This window comes from Falco rusticolus, chromosome 9 (assembly GCF_015220075.1).
Source record: "Falco rusticolus isolate bFalRus1 chromosome 9, bFalRus1.pri, whole genome shotgun sequence".
Lineage (NCBI taxonomy): Eukaryota > Metazoa > Chordata > Aves > Falconiformes > Falconidae > Falco > Falco rusticolus.
Genome location: NC_051195.1, coordinates 29,276,304 through 29,294,635, shown reverse-complemented (window position 1 = coordinate 29,294,635; position 18,332 = coordinate 29,276,304). Strand labels below are relative to the sequence as shown.

At 58.6% G+C, this 18,332-nt stretch overlaps 1 protein-coding gene across 6 annotated transcripts in view; it reads right to left on the bottom strand.

The window, feature by feature from the left end:
- Nucleotides 1-2,126: 2,126 nt before the first annotated feature.
- The window catches only part of KCNIP2 (potassium voltage-gated channel interacting protein 2), a 46,323-nt gene continuing 30,117 nt past the window's right edge, over nucleotides 2,127-18,332 (bottom strand). For 2 of the 6 annotated variants that reach the window (XM_037400349.1, XM_037400348.1), the window contains exons 2-9: nucleotides 7,914-8,009; nucleotides 6,620-6,744; nucleotides 6,142-6,211; nucleotides 5,977-6,047; nucleotides 5,365-5,472; nucleotides 4,886-4,990; nucleotides 4,568-4,630; nucleotides 2,127-4,233 (exon numbers count right to left, since the gene is read on the bottom strand). In XM_037400349.1, the coding sequence (XP_037256246.1) occupies nucleotides 4,186-4,233; nucleotides 4,568-4,630; nucleotides 4,886-4,990; nucleotides 5,365-5,472; nucleotides 5,977-6,047; nucleotides 6,142-6,211; nucleotides 6,620-6,744; nucleotides 7,914-8,009 (686 nt within the window). In that variant the 3' untranslated portion in view covers nucleotides 2,127-4,185. Of the gene's footprint in view, nucleotides 4,234-4,567; nucleotides 4,631-4,885; nucleotides 4,991-5,364; nucleotides 5,473-5,976; nucleotides 6,048-6,141; nucleotides 6,212-6,619; nucleotides 6,745-7,913; nucleotides 8,010-13,978; nucleotides 14,222-18,332 lie in introns of those variants that run through there. The other 4 variants (XM_037400352.1, XM_037400351.1, XM_037400353.1 and 1 more) reach the window with 3 other exon arrangements.

Genomic DNA, 18,332 nt, shown 5'->3' with positions numbered 1-18,332 from the left:
GAAAGCACCACGGCAGCCACATCGTGCTTCAGCCAAAGGCTAACACAATGAACAAAAACTCCTATTAAAAACAGCCCCTGCTGATTTGGACACTGTGCACCCCTACCCAGCTCACTGTGCTTGCCCCAAACCCTGCCTTGCATGTTTGAAGCCTGTTTCTTGCTCTTTGAGCTTATTTCCACTGATGATATTTTGACATGACAAGAAGAAACCCAAGAGACCTGCTTTTCTGGCTCTATTTCATGCCCAGCATGCTGCAGCAAAGACCCTGGCCAAGGAGCATCTCTAGTTACCATCACATTCAATCTAAAGCTTTCAAAGAGCAAAAATACCAGTTGTACTGCTACCCTAAACAGTAAAATTGTGTTGATATGCAGCGCAAGGCTTTACTGGAGGGTTAGAGCAGAGAAACGCACAGAATTTGGGTGGAAAACACACAGTACTCTCATACAGCGACACGTACATAGAGCTGGGCAGTTGGCTGCTAAGGGACCCTGATGCAGGCATCACACAGCTTTGATTGTGCCAGAGTAATCCTGCAGTAACAGTTCCCTGGTGGTGGGATCTCATCCTTTTGTAAGACATTTGTGTTTCTAGGCTGTTTTCGGGATGCTGGAGTGAATCACTGCCCAAGGCTGTATCAGCTGCCTCAACCAGCTGCTCAGCTGTTTTTCCCACACAACTGTTATTCTTTTTCCCTCTGAAAGCTGTGAAAGAGGTGGCTTGCAACAACACAAGGCTGCCCTTTTCCAAGCACGCATCAGCTTTTACCTCCATTCCCAGCACAGACCCAACAACTTTGGGTCTGTTACCAATCCTTAAATACAACATCCTAACAAAGGACAGCTGGTCCCAAGCCCTGCCTCACGCAGCAACTTCTCATAACAAGCTGATGACACACCTGGAGGTGTGTGTGATCCAGTCTTCCCTGCCCTCAGCCCCTTCCCCAAGAGCCTGTCCCAGGGTGGGAGCTAAGCAGAGATTATTTTTTGACCCCCAGGAGACCGGCTACCCACACACACTCCTAGTTGCTACCAGCAATGATCCCTGCACAGGTGTGAAAAAGCTACAGCAGCTTTTGGAGGCTGACCCCTTTTCCCCTTGTCATCCAGTCTTTCCTGCCCCTTGCCCTGGGGAGGGGGATCCAAGGGACCCCATCGGTGGCTCACAGCATCCCTGTGCCACGAGAGGGCACATCAAGCCCGCAGATGGCATTGCCCAAAATAGCAACCAGCCAAGCAGAACTCACAAGGGACAGGATATACAGGGAAGGGTGTCTTAGAAAGGAAAATGCATTCAGGCCCGTCCATGTTGCTGTACACAGACCTGAGTGGCTGCCAGCAGGTCACAAAGTTCCCTGGGGAATCAGAGGCTCTGGAAAGAGCAGACTCACAGCTTTCCCAGTCCCACAATGGTAATTCCCCTATTGTCAGAGCCCATCTCTCTTAAAATGTTTGGGTCCCCAGGCAGCTCTTAGCATTGAGCTTTCAGTTCCTGGACCACAGACTGCATAATGCTGGATGGTGTCACTGTCCCACAGGTCCATTATCCTGTTCTTCTGCTGGTTTCTTACTTGCCTGCTTCTTTTTTCCTCTGTTTTGCTTCAAGCCATTCTTCCCAGTTCTCAAGACTGCACCTCTCCAAGGACCAGTAGTTGCCCATCAGTTCACATCCCTAAGAAAAAAATCCCTTTCCAGTTCATGCCTACCTCTTCAAGACAGTAGGTGACCATCTTTCTGGTAGCCCAGCCACATCCTAACAAGGGCCACCTGGTCCTGAGCTTAGGTTCATGCAGCAGCATCTCATGACAAGCTGAAAATACACCCGGCAGCCTCACTCTTGAGACCTGACCCACTTGGTGTAAGACCCCATGAGCCTAAAGCCTACAGCCTCTTAGCAGGGAAAAGATTGTATTTACAGGGCCATGGAAGGCATGGCCAGGCTGTTTGGGACCCTGAGCAGCTCAGTGCACACCCTCTCCCCCATGTAACTTCCCAGAACACCCACACAGAGCACCCTGCAGCTGCAGCACCCCAAAAAAGCTGCCAACCCTCTGCAGAGACACTCAGCCCCTATTTCCCCTATGCCCCCTTAGACAGCTGACAGATGCAAAGACATAACGGTGATGTGCATAGCGATTGTGGTTAGATTTTATTGTTTTTTTTGGTTTTTATTTTTTAACCCATAATATTGTTATAATACAAAATATACAGACTGGAGATGCCAAGCGGGTTGTGGGTCACCATGCCCCAGGGTGGGGGTCACACCATGCAACCTGCAGCGTGAGGGAGGAGGCGGCATCTGCTCCACGTGGTGGGGGACAGTGGGTACCCCAGAGAGCCTGGGAGGAAGGAGGATGGGGAGAAGGAGATAGGAGGTATAAGGGTCAGGATACCTGCCCTCCCACCCTTGGGAGACTGCAAGTGGGAGCTCAGCCCCATGGCAAACCCAGGAACAGGACTGTGAGATGAACAATGTGTTGAATGAACCTAAAAAACACATCACATCTGCAAGGGCTGGGCCAGGGACAGTCCTGCTGGGGGGCATCCCAGTAGCTTTGGCTCAGGGTCCGGGTGGGGTTTCTAATGGCTCCAACACCAGGGGTTCAGCCTGGGTCTGGGGCCCGGCCCAGTATGGATACTGGCCTTGCTCACCCCCTCCCCATCGATCCCAGACACCACAGCTCGGGCCAACCCCCCCCCCCCGCCGGCTGCTAAGGATGCAGAGGCTGGAGCAGCAGAGCCAGGGGCTGCCGGGACTGAATTCCCCAACGCCTGTGGGACTGCACAGAGGGACTTCTGGGGTTGGCATGGGGTTGTTAGTCCATGGGCATCAGTCCCAGCTACGACTCGGAGGGGTATGCAGGCAGGACAGGCCTGCCTGCACGCACCCAGCTCCAAGGAGCTGGCGGTGACAAAGACGTGGGGAGCCCCAGGGTGCTGGTTCCATCCCTGGGGTCCCCAGGTAGGGTCTCACATGGCCATGCCAGGAGAAGGGTGAGCCCACCCTGCCCCAAGGTGACTCTCCTGCCCGCTGGCAGCACAATAACAACTCTTGGCCGGCCCCAGCCTTGACTTTCTCCTCAGGCACCTGCTAGCTCAGCCATGCCACCAGCACAGGGCTCTGCCCCACTGCTCACTCCACGGCCCCCCGGGCAGCGGGTGGGCTGGGGTGGGCCAGGGCACATGAGCAGGGGAAGGTCAGCGGCAAGTGATGGTGGAAGCGTGGCTGTGAGGCCCAAGGGCCAGGGTGGCTGCCGGAGCCCAGCACAACTCCCTCCACCATGTGTCCCCATACCCTGGCTGCCGTGTCCTCGGGGAGGGGTGGGAAGGGTGTCTCTCAAAGTGGGTCCCTGAGGTCCCCTATGTGCCAGCACCATGAACTTGAGGGACAGGGGCTGAGGTTGCAGCTCCCCCAGCTCTGCATCCTCCATCCCAGGGGACCAGTGCCACAAGAAGGTACCTCAGGGTCCCTCTAGTCTCCCCTCTCCCCGTGTCAGGATGAACCTCCTAGGTTTAACCAGGCCCCCGGGACCAGGGGCTGCTCCCCACAGCTCATGCAGCGATGAACCCCAAGTGCCCATGCGGCTGCCTTCTCCAGGCATGGCCCCTCTGCCCACAGGCTGGCCCAGGGGCTGGGCAAGGAGGGTGGCTGGTGGCTCATGGCCGACATGCTGAGCATGCTCCCCACCACAGGACACAGCCAGGGCAGGGGAGGAAGCCATGGCACTGGCACCTGTTGCAAGACTTTATTGGTTTCTAGACAGCATTGCTAGAGGGTTTGGGCTGGAGCCAGTGCTGGGGGCTCCCGGAGCTGAGGAGGTGGCGGGGGGGAGCCATGGCTGCATGGGGTGCTGTGCATGGGGGGAAACCTCTATTGCAGCCCGAGGCTGCAGCTTCTCCACTGGGGACAGGTGCAGGGAGGTCCGTCCAGGCCAAACGCTCACCCTGTGCCAGCCATGCCCACACTCTGACATCCAGGAGCACCTGCTTGCGATCCCCTGAGGAAAGCAGAGCCAGCCCAGGGGGAATGGAAGATCCCGGTGCTGACTGCATCCCTGGGAATGGAGGCCCCTTCCCGCAGGCGTGTCTTGCAGCCAGCAGAGGGAAGGCTCGAGGGAAAAGTTGAGAGAAGCAGGTTCTGGGCCCAGTGACAGGAGAGCTCAGCTGGAGGCAGGTCCGGGAGCTAAATCACATTGTCAAAGAGCTGCATGGACCTCATGATGTTCTCATCCTGTGGGGAGAAGGTGGGAAGCAGGTGGCTTGGGCATGGAACAGCAATCTGGGCAGCTCCCCCCAAACCTGGCTTTACCCTCATGGCAGCTCTGACACATGGAAAAAAAGAGTCCTAGGGACTACAGGCAATTTCCAAGCCATACCGGGATGCACAGCTCTCCTCATCCGCACGGGGATGCTGGCATGGACACAGTTCCCAAAGCAGAGCCCCCGCCTTGCCTCTGGGAGCCCTGCCTTCACTGCCTCTCTTCCAGGAGAGCCATGGGGAGACAGAGGTCCCCAGGGCACAGCAAGGTGGCCCAGCCCAAGAGCAGAGCTGCTGGTGGCTTTACCTTCTGGCAGGACTCCAGGAACTCCTCAATTGTCACCACGCCGTCCTTGTTTCGGTCCATTTTCTGCGGACAAGCACAGCATGGGACTGTGGCAGGGACAGCCCCAGCCCCAGGGAGAGCCCAGCACCCCACGCCCAGGTCCTGCAGAGGCTGGACACAGCAGACCCCTGCCTGAGCCATCCCCAAGCAGGACCAGGATGGCCTTTTCTCTCCCTGGCTCTGGCACAGCCCTGCTTCATCCCCAGGGACTGTGCCAGGTTTTGGGTAGCCACTGGCTCTGTGCTGGAGCTCTGCTTCCCCAGGATGTGATCAGCTCACCTGGAAGAAGTTCTCCACATGTTCCCGAGGTGCTTCCTCCCGCATGGCCGGGTAGGTGTATTTGCCCATCATGTCATAGATGGACTTCATGATGTCCAGCATTTCCTGCAGGGAAGGGGAGCAGGGTTGCAGGGCCAACACGGGGCTCTGCCTCCGCCTGGTCCCCAGCCCACACCTTTTTGTGATGCTCCTGAAGGATGTGTGGGGTGCTCGAGTGCATTCCTGTTGGCTCTGTGCACAGTGTGGAGCCATGTGTGTGCCCACACGTGTGAAGGAGGCCCAAAGCAGCACACCCCTCATACGTGCTCCACCCGAGACACACCGGTGCCAGGGGGGCAGGAAGGGCCTGTTTGCAAAGCAAATATTGACCCTCCCAGCCTTCCTCCAGACCTCAGCCAATGTCCCCAAGTCCTGCCCTCATCTCTGCTGGGTGCAGACCTGTGCTGGCCCTGGTGACCAGCCTGCTCCCCATCTCCCACCTCTTTGGTGATGCAGCCGTCTTTGTTCAGGTCATAGAGGTTGAAGGCCCAGTTCAGGCGATCATCAATGGTACCCCGCAGGATGATGGACAGCCCAGACACAAAGTCCTGCAAGGATGGACAAGGCAGGCAGACAGAAGTCATGGCCACAAAGGGTCTCATGGCCACAGAGGGTACAGCCCTGCTTGTCCCTCCCGCAGAGGAGGTACTCGTCTCCAAAGCAGATGTGCCCTGGGGCTGGGCTGACAAGAGAAACATTATCAAAAAGAGCTTGGGGAAGACTGATTGCTTGTCCCCAAATATATCCCACACTAGTCCCTTGGGTCACAGAATCCAAGAGGACAACGTGCATCAGGACCTGCTCTTCAGCCGAAGCCTGAACAAGACCCAGCCATGGCTGTGCCTGCCAGGTACCTACAAGACACTAGCTAGGAAAGAGAGTTGTTTCTTTTCACTGTTTTTCCACTGCCTCTGGGATTTTAATAAACTCCACCAGCCCCTGCAAAGCTCTCTGTCCATCCGCAACAGCAACGCTGCTCAGTGCAGCCCATGGTACCTGAAGGGACATGCCCTCCCTGCCCCACTGCCACCCCCTCCTTGGCCACAGCTCACCTCGAAGCTGACAGAGCCATCGTGGTCAGTGTCGAAAGCGTTGAAGAGAAAGGTGGCATACGTGCTGGAGTCTGGGGGGAGGCAGACAGTGTGAGAGGGTGCTGTGTGTCCCCCAGCCCCGCGGAGGCACCCATGCAGGGCACAGGGATGGGGATGGGCACTCACCTCCCTGCGGGAAGAACTGTGAGTAGATCTGCTTGAAGTTTTCTTCATTGACAATGCCACTCGGGCACTCCTGCCAGGGCAAACTGCAGTGTTACCTCCACATTGTGGAGAGGGGCTGAGCACCCCCCTAAATCCCTGTGGCTCCCTTGCCCTGGCCCTGGCTCCGCACTGCCTGGTGGAGCAGCTGGTAAGGCTGCTTGGAGCATCTTCCACATTTTGTGGGCTGCATCCTTTGCTGGAGGGGCTCTGCATCCCAGGCACGCAGGGAGTGGGTTCTCTGCACCCAAGGGGTGGAACACAGGATCAGACCTCCCCACTGAGCTCTCGGGAGGTGGGATCATGCCATAGCCTGACATAAACTTCACCCCGAGGTCCTGAAAGCCTTTGCAAACCCCAGGCACCACTGGCTGTGAAGCACACTCCAAGGTGGACATGGTAGAGGAGGTGGGGCTAGCAAAGCTGGTTAAGGGGTACTCACATTCTTGAAGCCTCGGTACAGGACCTGCAGCTCCTTGCGGGTGAACTTGGTCTGCTCCTGGAGCTGCTCCAACCCCTCAGGGCGGTGGCAGACGGTGGAGAGCTCAAACTCATCCTCAACGCTGTCTGCAAGGAACCCAGGGGAAGAGGGGCAGATGAGGCCAGCACCATCCTGTCCTGCCCTGCCATGCCAGGGAGCAGGAGAGGCACCTTGCACAGCACATCCCATCCTCACACCTGCCCAGGGTAACACATTTCTGGGGTGCGCTGCTCAGCTGGAGTTGGGTCTATGCCAGCAGGGGACACTGAGACAACCTGGGGGCATACCAGTGACTGACACTGGGCAACAGCCCACCCCAGCCTCCAGTACAACCCAGGCTGGGCAGAAAGGGTATGTGAAATACCCCCCAAGTGCTGAGATCCCCCATGCCTGCCTTTCTACTGCCCCCAGCACAGGCATTTGCCTTGTGGAGCCAAGACCCTGGATGTCCGGCTGGTCTGTGCCGCACTGGGAGTCGAGTCCATCGGAAGAGCTGCCCCCCAGAACCCCCAGTCCCAGGTGTGCCCCCAGACTTGTCTAGACCCTGTCCTGCTGCTGTGCCCCCCCTTCATCGGTGGCTTCTCCCCACCAACTGGCAAGATGCATGACCCCTGCCTGCAGCAGCCAGCACCCCCAGACCCCACTGCAACTAAGAGGGGCTGTAGCCCCACAGTGGGTACCCCCCCCCCCCCCCCCGGTGGGGTAGGTCAGCCCCTGCCCCTTCATACTCACCTCTTCTCCCGGGAGGGATCAGCTCACATTGTGGGGCAGGGGTGACCCCAGCCAGGGGCTCAAACTCACCAAGGGGCCAAGCACACCCAGTGCAGGGGGGCTAGGGGCACTGGGCAGCCCTGCACTCACTCCCCGCTCAGCCCCTTTTGCCCCCACCATCACACCTCTATCTCCAAACCAACACTGTGCGTTGAGCAACAACCCCCCAGCCCTTAAACCAGCACCGGGAGGGTCCTGCTACCCCAAGCCAGCTCCAAAGAAGGTCTTGCCACTCTGCATCCTGTGGGAGCTGCTCCGGGGAGCTGGAAAGGGGAGTAAAACCAGCCTGGAAGCAGGCAAGGACAGAGGTGGGTGCAGAGCTCATTGGGTCGGATCCCTCTGGGGCAGGACTGATCCTGACAGCCCCAAACCCAGGGCAGGGGATTGCTGGAGGCGTCCCCTTCCCGCGGGCAGGGCCAGGACGGAGGGCAGGCAGCAGCACCACCAGGGACACACACACACAAAGGCAAGAAGAAGCACTTGCTTTCGCTGAGCGAGGGGATGGATTTGGGCCGGCAGCACGGCAGCAGTTTGAGGAATCGCTGCTTCAGCGCTTTTTTAGTTTGGCCCGGCGCGTTGCCTGGAAGAAAGAAGGAGTCACCAAGCAGAAGAAGAGTTAACAGAGCAGCGGCCCCCGGACCCGGCAGGCAGCAGGATTGGGCACCCGACGTGGGGTGAGTAGGGCCACAGGCAGCACATGCAGCGTGAGGCCAGAGGAGCAGGAAGGCAAAGCCCAGCCCAGGCTCTGCTCAGCCTTTCAGCTTCATCCCAGGACAAACCCGGCACTGGAGTTTCCTCCTTGGGAAGAGGGAGGGTGGCAAAGGGGCAACCCTGCTGAGCTACCCACAGCCCGCACCTCTGCAGCCCCCCAGTGGAGCACACCAGTGTGCACTGGAGACACCCAGAAGCCCAGAAACCCAGGAGATGGCAGGGCTGGACTCCGCACTTTAGCTTCAAGGCCAAATACCTGCTCCCTGGGGACCCTTCTCTCCCGGTGGGGCTGTGCAAGGAGGCAAGGCAGGATGGAGCCCAAGAAACAGCCTGTGGCCAAGCTCGGGCATTGCATCCTCCCCAGAGCCGGGTTTGATCCTGCTGGCACTGGATGGCCGAACGTGAAGCATGCACTGAGCACAGCCATGCAGCCCAGACCGCAGCATGCACCCCCGCCCCAGTGCGGCACTGGGAGCCAAGCCCGGGGACCTGCTTTGAGACAGCCAGAAGGGGAATGGGGCTCAGGGCTTTGCCTCAGCCAGGCTATGGGGCAGGGTGAGGGGCTCCCCACATCAGCCCAGCCCATGGCCATCTCTTTCAAGTGGCCCTGCATTAATAGCAGGTCCCCTCACTACACAGACACCCCCCACCCCCCATTCCCCCATCCAGACCCCAGTGGCTTTGCTCAGCCCCATCTCTCCCAGCTGGCACTGCCCCACAGCTGTAGACCCGCTCCCTCCCTTCCCGCAGGGCCCCGCAGTACCTCAAGCCAGCAAACTCAGAGCAGGACTAATGCCACAGGCAGGGAGGGGAGGAAGAGGAGGGGATGAAGGCCGTGCTGGGCTTCAGCCCCCAAAGGGAGGCAGACAGCAGCATGAGGCACCAATGGGACGAAAGGTGCAAAGACCCTTTGGGGCTCTGCTGACACCGCGTTTGCTCCAAGTGCCCTGGACATCTGCAAGCAGCAGGTCATGATGCCTACATGTCCTGAGCCCTGGTTTTGGGGTTGTTTCTCTAGGGAGCTAGCGCATGGGGCTTCTCCAGCAGCTTTCTCAGCCTTATGGGGCTGAGCTGAGCCTCAGGTGCTGGGGAAATGGTTCTGCACAGTACCCAGCTCCAGGATAGGGACATGGGTCTGCATCCAGCAGCCCCTGCTAGGCAGGTTGGCCCTGAGTGCCCACAGGCAGGACATGGGACACTTTGAGCTCACATCAGGGCAGCTGGCTGGGGCAGGAAGCTCCATCACTCTGGGCAATGGAGAACAGCTCCAAGAGGTCATTGTCCCTGCAGGACATCACACAAAGCGACTCAGAGAGGGCAAACTTGTCCCTAGGGAAGTGGCATCCACAGCAGGATGCCAGTGACAAGCAAATACATAGGGATGCACAAATGCACCCCCTGCCATTTGTCACAGGGTGACAGGGGCAAGAGTGAGGGCCAGGATCTTGACACTGGCAGGACAGCACAGCCTGGCTTCTCTCTGCTCCAGGGTTTGCAGGTAGGTGAGGAAAGAGGCTTTTTTCTTCCTAGAAGCAGGCATTAATTGTGCACAATACATTTTGCCCAGCTACTTTTCCAGAGCTTTCATTTGCAGAGGGAAAGGGAAATTGCACCTTTCAGCATTCCAAGGATGCTCTGGGGCCAGGTCCCTCCAGCAGAAACCAGCTGTGGGGACAAACCTGGGAGGCAGGAGCAGCCCTTTTGCCCAGGGAGAAAGGATGGGGCAGGTAGAGCAACACCCAACATCAGGGTGATGGACCAGGGGAGGGAGCAGGGCAGGAAGGAAACCATACAGCGAGATGCAACAGAGAGTAAACTGTGGTTGGACTCACAGGGGCAGCAGGTATAGGCACGTGCAGTAGGTCAGGTCGGGTGCAAGTTACACTTTAGTTTGTTATAAAGAAGGAAAAAGAAAAAAAAAATAAAGAACATGGGTGTTTTCTTAAGGAGGAAACCGAAGAGGGCCCAATTCCAGGGGCCTTGGGGCAGGGGAGGGAGCACGTTCAGCACATGCAGCTTAACAACAGGAGAGGGGTGACCAGGGCTGGGGTTTTGCTGTCCTGGCTTTGGTGCACCCAAGGGCTCTGCTGGGGAGGACGCACCCACACTGTCCCCTTTCTGTCCCCGGCATCCAAACCATGAGCAAATCTGGGGGCTCCCTGGGCTCCCCCTTGCTGGAAAACAGTTCTGCCCAAAGATGGGGAGCACAGCCTGGTCATGGGCTGCCCCACTAGGCACAGGGGATGTCCACAGCACAAAGCCCTGTCCCTGCCAGTGACAGTTCCTTTTCCAGATGTTGCTCTGCCTTCCACCCCTCTGCAAGAGCCATCAAGTGGCTGGCACAAAACAAGCCAACAGAAAGGGCTGGCAGTGTTTTATCTGTGGTGGGAGGTCTGCCAGGTTAAGTGGCTTGTCACTTCCCATGCATCACTCCACCTAGCCTAGCAACTTCGAAACGCACGCACACACAAACTGAGCCTCCATCCTTGGGCAGCACCAAAAGGGGAAGGGATTTCCCATCCTCACCTCCACACGCTATTGAAATGAATCCTGGAGGTTGCTGGACACTGGCTGTGAGGGGGCCTGCAGGGGGTGGATGCCTGACCCCAGCAATGACCACCACCAGGATGGCCATGGACCACTTTGTATTGAGCCACCAGCAGCTGATGTGTCCATGGGGGCTGCATCCAGCCAGTGCTGCCGTGTCAGTGGGTTACATGGTGTTGGGCTGAGACCCCCATTCCCAGGAAGGACCCAAGTCTTTGCTGTTCCATTCTCTCCTCAGTGAGAAAGCAGGAGCTGGGGTCAGCCCAGTACATAACCATTTCCCTGCCCTCCCCACAGAGCCACAGCCATCAGCACCCTCCCAGTGACAGATGGCTGGGGAGACAAACCCACCCCTTCCACAGCACCCTCCTGCCAGAAAAGACCCTACAACAACAACAAACCAAGAGGCAGTGCCGAAACTCCCCCCTCACTCTCAGTTACTCATCAATAAATGCATATCATGATGGGTGCAAGATGTGCATCCCACAACAGCGAGACCCCTACAAGCATCCCCAGCTCAGCACCCACAGGGTGGGTCACGCAGCTCCCACAGACCCTGCTTGGCCCCATGGGACAACACTGTGTCAGTCGGAAGGTCAGTAGGAGCTAGTACCCCAGGGACAGTCTGCCCCAGCACCCTGCCCTAGGAGCAGGGCTGGGGTGGCAGAAGGCAGCTGGGCAAGGGGACCCTCTGCCTTTTCAGATAGTGTGGCTGGGAAGCAGCAGGGCAAACCCCAGCCAGGGTCGGGGGATGAGCCAGAAGAAAAGGCAAGGCAGGCCTAGGGGAGCATAGGAAAGGGGTCAGCAGTTCCCGGAACACGCCTTTTCCTGTAGAAGAGCCTCCATCCCCTTCCAGAGTATTACCTTTCCCCGAAAGGACAGAGGGACATCCCCAAGCTCCCCCTGCCAGGCCACAGCTCTGGATCCGTCCAGGCAGTGATGCTGTCCAGCTGCCCCTACAACCTGTAGCTCACAGTCATCCCTGTGCAGGGCTCAGCTCCAAGCAGGGTCCATCCAGCTCTGCTCCCCCTTCACAGTGCCCAGCCTCGGGCAGTGCCACCTCCCAGTCACTGGGACCACAGCTCTCGGGGTCTGCAATGAAGGGTGGCAGGAGAAGGAGCCAGCAAGCTCCCCCAGCCATCCTCAGAGGGGGGTCAGGATGGGTCCCACCAGCAGCAGCTCTGCAAATGACCCTCATCAGTCAGTGGTGACAGAGCTGAGTGTAACCAGGGCCAAGATGCCTGCAGCAGCCGTTGGGGCCAGACAGTCATCCATTAGGGGAATGAAATCAGAGCTGGCATCTCCTGGGGCCAGAGACAGACAAATAGTCCCTGTCTTGGGGGTTGGACAGGGGCAGCCCCAGCCCAGACACCCAGAGCCAGCAGGGCTGAAGGAGATGGGAGTGGCAAAGCTGCTAAGTGACACTTGCAGTTCATGGGACAGCAGAGACCAGCATGTTCCCCAGTGCCAGAGAGAGGACAGCAGCTGCAGGACCCTCGTGCCAAGCAGGCCCCGCAGGGAGACAGGGGCACGGACCAGAAGGAGCTGCAGAGAAGAGCAGAGGCTCATAGCAGTGCTGTCCCCATTCCCACCCCAGCCTGTAACAGTGCTCCCAGATAGCCTGGCTGTGCTCAGAGAAGATGTTTGCAGAATAATAATTTCTCAGTCCACACCACATTTGAAATGTTGCGAGCAGGGACCAGGACGAGATACAGGTGCCGAGGGACAGTGGAGCTCAGGGGCTCCCCAAACAGAGCAGGTAAGGCTGTAGGACTGGGCCAGCTGTGTGTATCACGCTGCTGCAAAACCCATGCACAAGGACACATCTTACCCTGTCCCCATCACCACCTCCATGGTAGGGACACCTCTGGCAGCAGGAACTAGCGCATCCAAGGTGCCAGAGAAGCTACCCATAAAATGCCCCAGCAGAGCAGCAGCTCTTCTTGGCTGCAGGCAGCATGTCCTGTAAGACAGCTGGTGTTCTGCATACCCATTACCCAGATGCCATCAGCATCCTCCCCAGGAAGGTACAGGGATGAAGCGTGGACATGCCTCAGCCACAGCCCAGCCAGATCCCTGGCAGCTCAGGGACATCCTCCATCACAAAGGGGTTGAAATCATCTCCTGGGCACAGCACGCTTCTCCCCTCCCTCTGCTTAGCCACTAATTGCTCCTCTGATGTCTCCTATCCACACATCCTCCCATCACAGTTCCCATCCTGAGATATGGCTGCCCAAGCAAGTGTGATCTGCAGCCCCTTCATCTCACAGCATCCGCAGCGCCAGCCAGGATGCAGAGGCACTGGGGACAAACAAACCCCAGATCACACTTATGGAAAGTTTGTTGGCAGCCTTTGCCTGTCCGTGGCACAGCTGAGGAAGGCAGCCAAAGGAGACAAGGCAGCAGCACCATGCAGCTTTCTGCACTCTCACCCTCACCAAGCACAACCTACAGGTCCATGCATCCCTCACTCTGACAAGTTTTGGGTCCTCTTGTCTGGCCACATCCAGTCCTGTCCTCAGTACCCACCTGCCAATCCGGGGAGCTCAGCACCCACAGCAGCCCCTCCCCTCCCCAACCCTTGCACAGCCCCACAGGGAGGGCAGAGGGGACATGGACTCCGGACTCTTAGCCACGTTCCCCCCCTAGCTTTCAATTCCTGTGGCAGCGAAAAAAGCTTTCCTCTGCGTGGTGGCGCACCCCACATCCATCACTCCTTGCCCCCAGCTCTCACTCATCTACCCAGCCTCAGCCAACTGCAGCCCCTGTTCCCATTATCTGACAAAGCCCAGCCCTCTGCATCCCAGTGCCCCCAGACTCCAACACCCCAGGCAGCCCCAGTCCCCCAGCACCCCACACATCACTGCACCCCGATGCCTCCAGATCCAGATATCCCCCCTCAATTCTCCCAGACACCCCAGCTTTCTAGCATCCTGCACCCCAACACCCCACATACCAATGTCCCTAGATATTCCCACTCCGACATCCCTGATACCCTTGCACCCCAGTGCCCCCCCCGATACCCTTGCACCCCAGTGCCCCCCATGCATGTCAACACTCCCAAACACCCCCAGACACCCTCATTTTCCCAGCTCCCTACACCCTAATGTTGCCAGACACCCTAAACACCCTCCCAGACCCTGATGCCCCCCTCAAATGCCCCAAAACACACTAATCCTTTCAAATGCCCCCCAACCACCCTGCAGTCCCTGGGACAGGAGGTGAGGAGAACCTCCACCACAACATCCCTATCCCATTGCAACCCCATCCCCATCCTTGTCCCGGTCCCACCTCCCCTGGTCAGGTCGATGATGCCCAGGGCATGGAGTAGCTTGAGGCTGGAGCACAGCAGCAGGATGATGCCCACCATCTGCAGCCCCTGCGGGTCCCAGGGCGCCCCAGCAACAGACATCCCCCAGGCACAGAGCCCCAGCAGGCAGCTGGTCTGGCAGCAACAGACCCAGCAAGGGAGGAGGGGAGGGCAGGGGAGGAGAGACCTGCCTTGGCCCTCCCTCTTCCCGCCCAGACACCCACTCTGGGGTCCCTCAGGGCACCCAGGCTGCAGGGGAGGAGGGAGCCCACGCAACTTCCCAAGAGGCTCAGGGGTCAGCTGGCACCCCACAGCCTGGCACGGACACCCCACAGCACTCTAAAACACAGAGGGGTGCAGAACTGGCACCGATGAGTGTGTGGAGGAGACTCCGCTGCCCCTGACTCCCACCCCAACAGCAGCACGTGGTGGCAGCAACCCTGGAGCCGAGCCGTGCACAGGGACCCTCGAGCTCATTGCTCACTGTCCCCCAGGACACTGCTGTCACCCAGCCCAGGGACCAGCCCTGCTCAGAACAGCTCCCCTGCCCCATACCAAACCTGCCCTCCAGCAAGGCCCCCACCTTTGTGCACCCACAGCGTGGCACGAGGAGCTCCCTGCCGTGGAGCTGAGCCTTGTCCACCGATCACCTCCACGGACACCTGCAACCCTCACCTTCATTCTTCACCTCCTGGGGGAACATCTGCATCTCTGCACCGGCAGGTAAGTCACAGCCATGTGCAAGATCCGTGGCATGTGGAGGAACTGCAGCTGGGGGCTGCCAGCCCTGGGCACCTCACTGGCTGCTGGAGGGACATGTGCCCCACAGGGTGCTGCCTGGAGGGAGGGCAGCACGGCAGGGTGCCCAGCCTGGGTGGGGGCTCACCACAGCCCACCCAAAGCCCTGCCTTGTGGGCAGCAGGGCAGAGACCCCAGCCTGGCAACAGTGGTTATTAGAGTCTCTCCAAGCCGGTTTTCTATGCATCTCTCACCTAAAAGCTGCTTCTGATCTGACCACCCCCTGCTCCAGTGGCACAGCAAGCCCCAGGGCAGGTGCCCGTGGGGAACGAGACATTTCCCTGCATCCCTAGGAGGGGATGCTGCAACCAAGCATGGATTGCACATAGGACCTCCTGCTACCTACCCTCTGGGGATGACCCCACAGAGACCTGGCCAAAGCAGCTTTGTTCCCACCTGTGCCCAGCTGGGGTCTAATCCTGCCCCTCACAGGGAAGACGTGAAGGAGACCCCGTTGAGCTCTCACAGCACCCTGCAGCCCAACACAACCCTGTGCTAGAAAGCCCCAGACCAGCTCCAAGCCAACCTCCCCCACTGGACTCAGGTTTTGTCCTCCACCAGCACTGCAGGGCTGCAAAGAAGGGCTGTCCCAACAGGTTCCCTTGCTCTTTAGCTTTATTGCTTTTACTCCAGCCTGTGATTTTCTCACCTCCCTGTGGCTGAGTGATCTCCCTGCCCCTCCATCCTCTAGCTCAGAGCCCATTTCTGGAGCAGGATGCAGCAGGGTGAGGTCCTTGCTCTATGTCCAGCTGGATCCCCTTACTCCCCTCTCCAGGCACATCAGCAACAGAAAGAGCAAGCCAGGCCAGAGGGAATTGGGAGGGAAGCAATGTGAAAAGTGATTAACATGAGGCCGGAGGGAGAAGAGATTCAACAAGCTAATTACATCTGGCTGGGCTGAACGTGACACCACAGAGCAGCAGAGCCAGCGGGGTGTATGCTGCAGGTGCCGTGGTCCTTGGAAAGTTGGTGCTGGGAGAGCTGCCCTGCCCTGGCCCCAGCTATGGGGGTCATGGCCAAGGGGACCCAGGAACAAGTCCCCTTCTCCCCTAGCTTCACTCCCTCCAGGCAGAACAAGACAGTGCAGCCCATCCTATGTCCATGGTGATGACCAGAGCTGATGCCCCTGGGTGCGAAGCATGTGGAAGATGCTCCACAGAGGGGAGCATAAGATCCCCAGGAGACTTTCTTCTTCAAGACCCCAATGCTGGCAGGATGCAGCCCAGCTACCGCATGCCTGAGAGTGTAAGGCTATGCCAGGATCCAAACTCTCTGCCCCTTCCCCTCCCTGCTTTGCAAGTCCTCACCATGAGCCATCAGTTTTCTCCTGATTCAGCCACCAGACCCTGCCCAGCCCTAAAGCCAGTTGAAAACCCTACCAGTCCTTGGAAAAGAAAAAGCAAGGGTTAAACCCACTGCACTTGGTGAAATCTCTGGTGCATCCCAGCCCAGGGATCAAAACTTCAACCTGGAGCACCTACAGCTGTCACAGGCTGGATTTCAGTGCTCCAAGATCCACACCACCTGTAGCCAGCTTGCCTTGACCTCTCAGGTCTGTCAGAACTGCCAGGCTGGATGATGCCCTGAGCCCAGTGACCCCTGGCACTGTGCCCCAAAGGGCTGGTCCTTCCTGCAGCCAAGTCTCCTTGCTCCTGCCAAAGGGGTTCCTGGAAAGCAAGAGTGAAGCTGGGCTTGGCACAGGGCTTCAACTCTCACCAGCACCACGGAGACACTCATTTTCTCCCCTCTCTGGAGGGACCCTTGCCTTGAGCTAGGTACCAGGAGGAGGCCATGCTGCTTGCTGCCACCACCTTCCTGCCTGGCATTCTTTGGTATGCTGGTGGCACCCAGGAAGCTGCTGCTCCCCCCTGTTTCTCCCCAGACTCTGCAGGGGTTTGGCACCCTCCCCAGCCCTGCTTCCTCCTCCACATCCTCAGCTCTGGGGCAACAGCAGCAGTGCCCTGGGGAAGGTAGGGGCCAGCGCAACCCATGTCAGGGGCTCTCCAAGACACCCCCAGTCCTGCCCGCCCCACAAAAAGACCCTGACCCGGCCAAGGTAGGGACAGTCCTGCCAGCCCCGGGCAGGCTGCAGTTATCCTGCCGATAGCAATCTGCAGCTTCATCTAATATTCATCTGAGGCTGGGCTAGCGGGTGGCTCTCCCGCCTTTTAACTCTGCCCACCCCTCCTCCCAGCCAGGACCAATTGCTCTCTGCTGAATTATTGATGCTGCACTTCAGGAGCCAAAATCAATAGTGTTTCTCTTCGCCTGCCCCCTCCTAAGCGCTTGGCTGAAGTGGGCTCTTGGTGGGGGACTGGGAGACCCATGGACAGCTCGGCAGTGCTCGGGTGGCTCTGCTGGGAGATGTTTGGGGCTGGAGACAGGCAGCGGTGGAGGGGTGACATGGCCTGTCAGTGATTAACCAGCTGGTAAACAGCACCAGCTCCAGAATCAATGGCCCCTGGAGCAGAGCACACCCATGGGAGATGCTGCCAGACAGCCGCTCTGGCTGTTAACACAAAGGCTGTAGCGGGGTCCAAGGAGGGACAGTGCCAAGGGGACAGGGCGAGGGGGTACAGACAACCAGTGCTCCTGTCCAAGCCCTTGCTCAGAGGAGGCCCAGCTCCAGATGGAGGACAGGCTGCCTGGGGCCTCATCCAGCTGAGTTTGGAAATCCACCAAGCCTGGAGTTCCCCTGTGTCGTCCCACTCCCCTCCATGGGGCAGATGGGGTCTCACTGAAAGATGCTCCCATTGAATCCTTCCCCAGGGCTGGGACATTTTTCTGGTCTCCTCTGGAGATGCTCCATTCCCAGCCCATCACTGTGGTGGCACAACACTTCCCAGCACCCAGGGACACCACCAGCACGGCCTGGGCAGACAGACAGCCACAGGCAGGGGGCCGGCAGGGATGGGGCAGGGAGAATGCAGGGTGGCAGCCGGAGCAGGGGAAGCACAGCAGGCTGTATCGATGGCTCCGAGTGGGTGGTGGGGCCCCGTGTCCATTAGCAGATCTGAGCCATTAGTGTACGGTTTCAGGCTCTTTGTGGTCCCTGGGCTGTCACTGCTCGCCCAGGCACAGCTGGTAAACAACCCCCGCCGGGGACCCAGCATTTCACAGCTCCAGACACAGCCTGAGACTTTCCCCAGAGAGCAAAGTCTCCTACCTGCTGCCTCCCAAGCAAGGGGGGCGACCCATGCAACAGCATCTCACCCCCATCCCAACACAGAGCTGCTCACCTGCAGGACTCCCCGTATGGTGCGCAGGGCTCAGCTTAACCTCAGCCAAATTCTGCCCCTTCAGCAACACATTTCCCTCTCTTCCAGGCACCTTTTGTGATGAGAGCAGTTGCTGCCCATCTGGGTCACCTGGGTCTCAGTCCCACTGCCACAGCTGTGGTGAATCTCCATCCAGGCCAGAGGGACCCACATCTCCCCACCATGGGGATGCAGGTGGAGTGGGACAGGGCAAGCTGTGCCTCCCCACCCTGCACAGTGACACCATGTGCTCCTGGGGTTGAGAGACAACTGGCAGCAA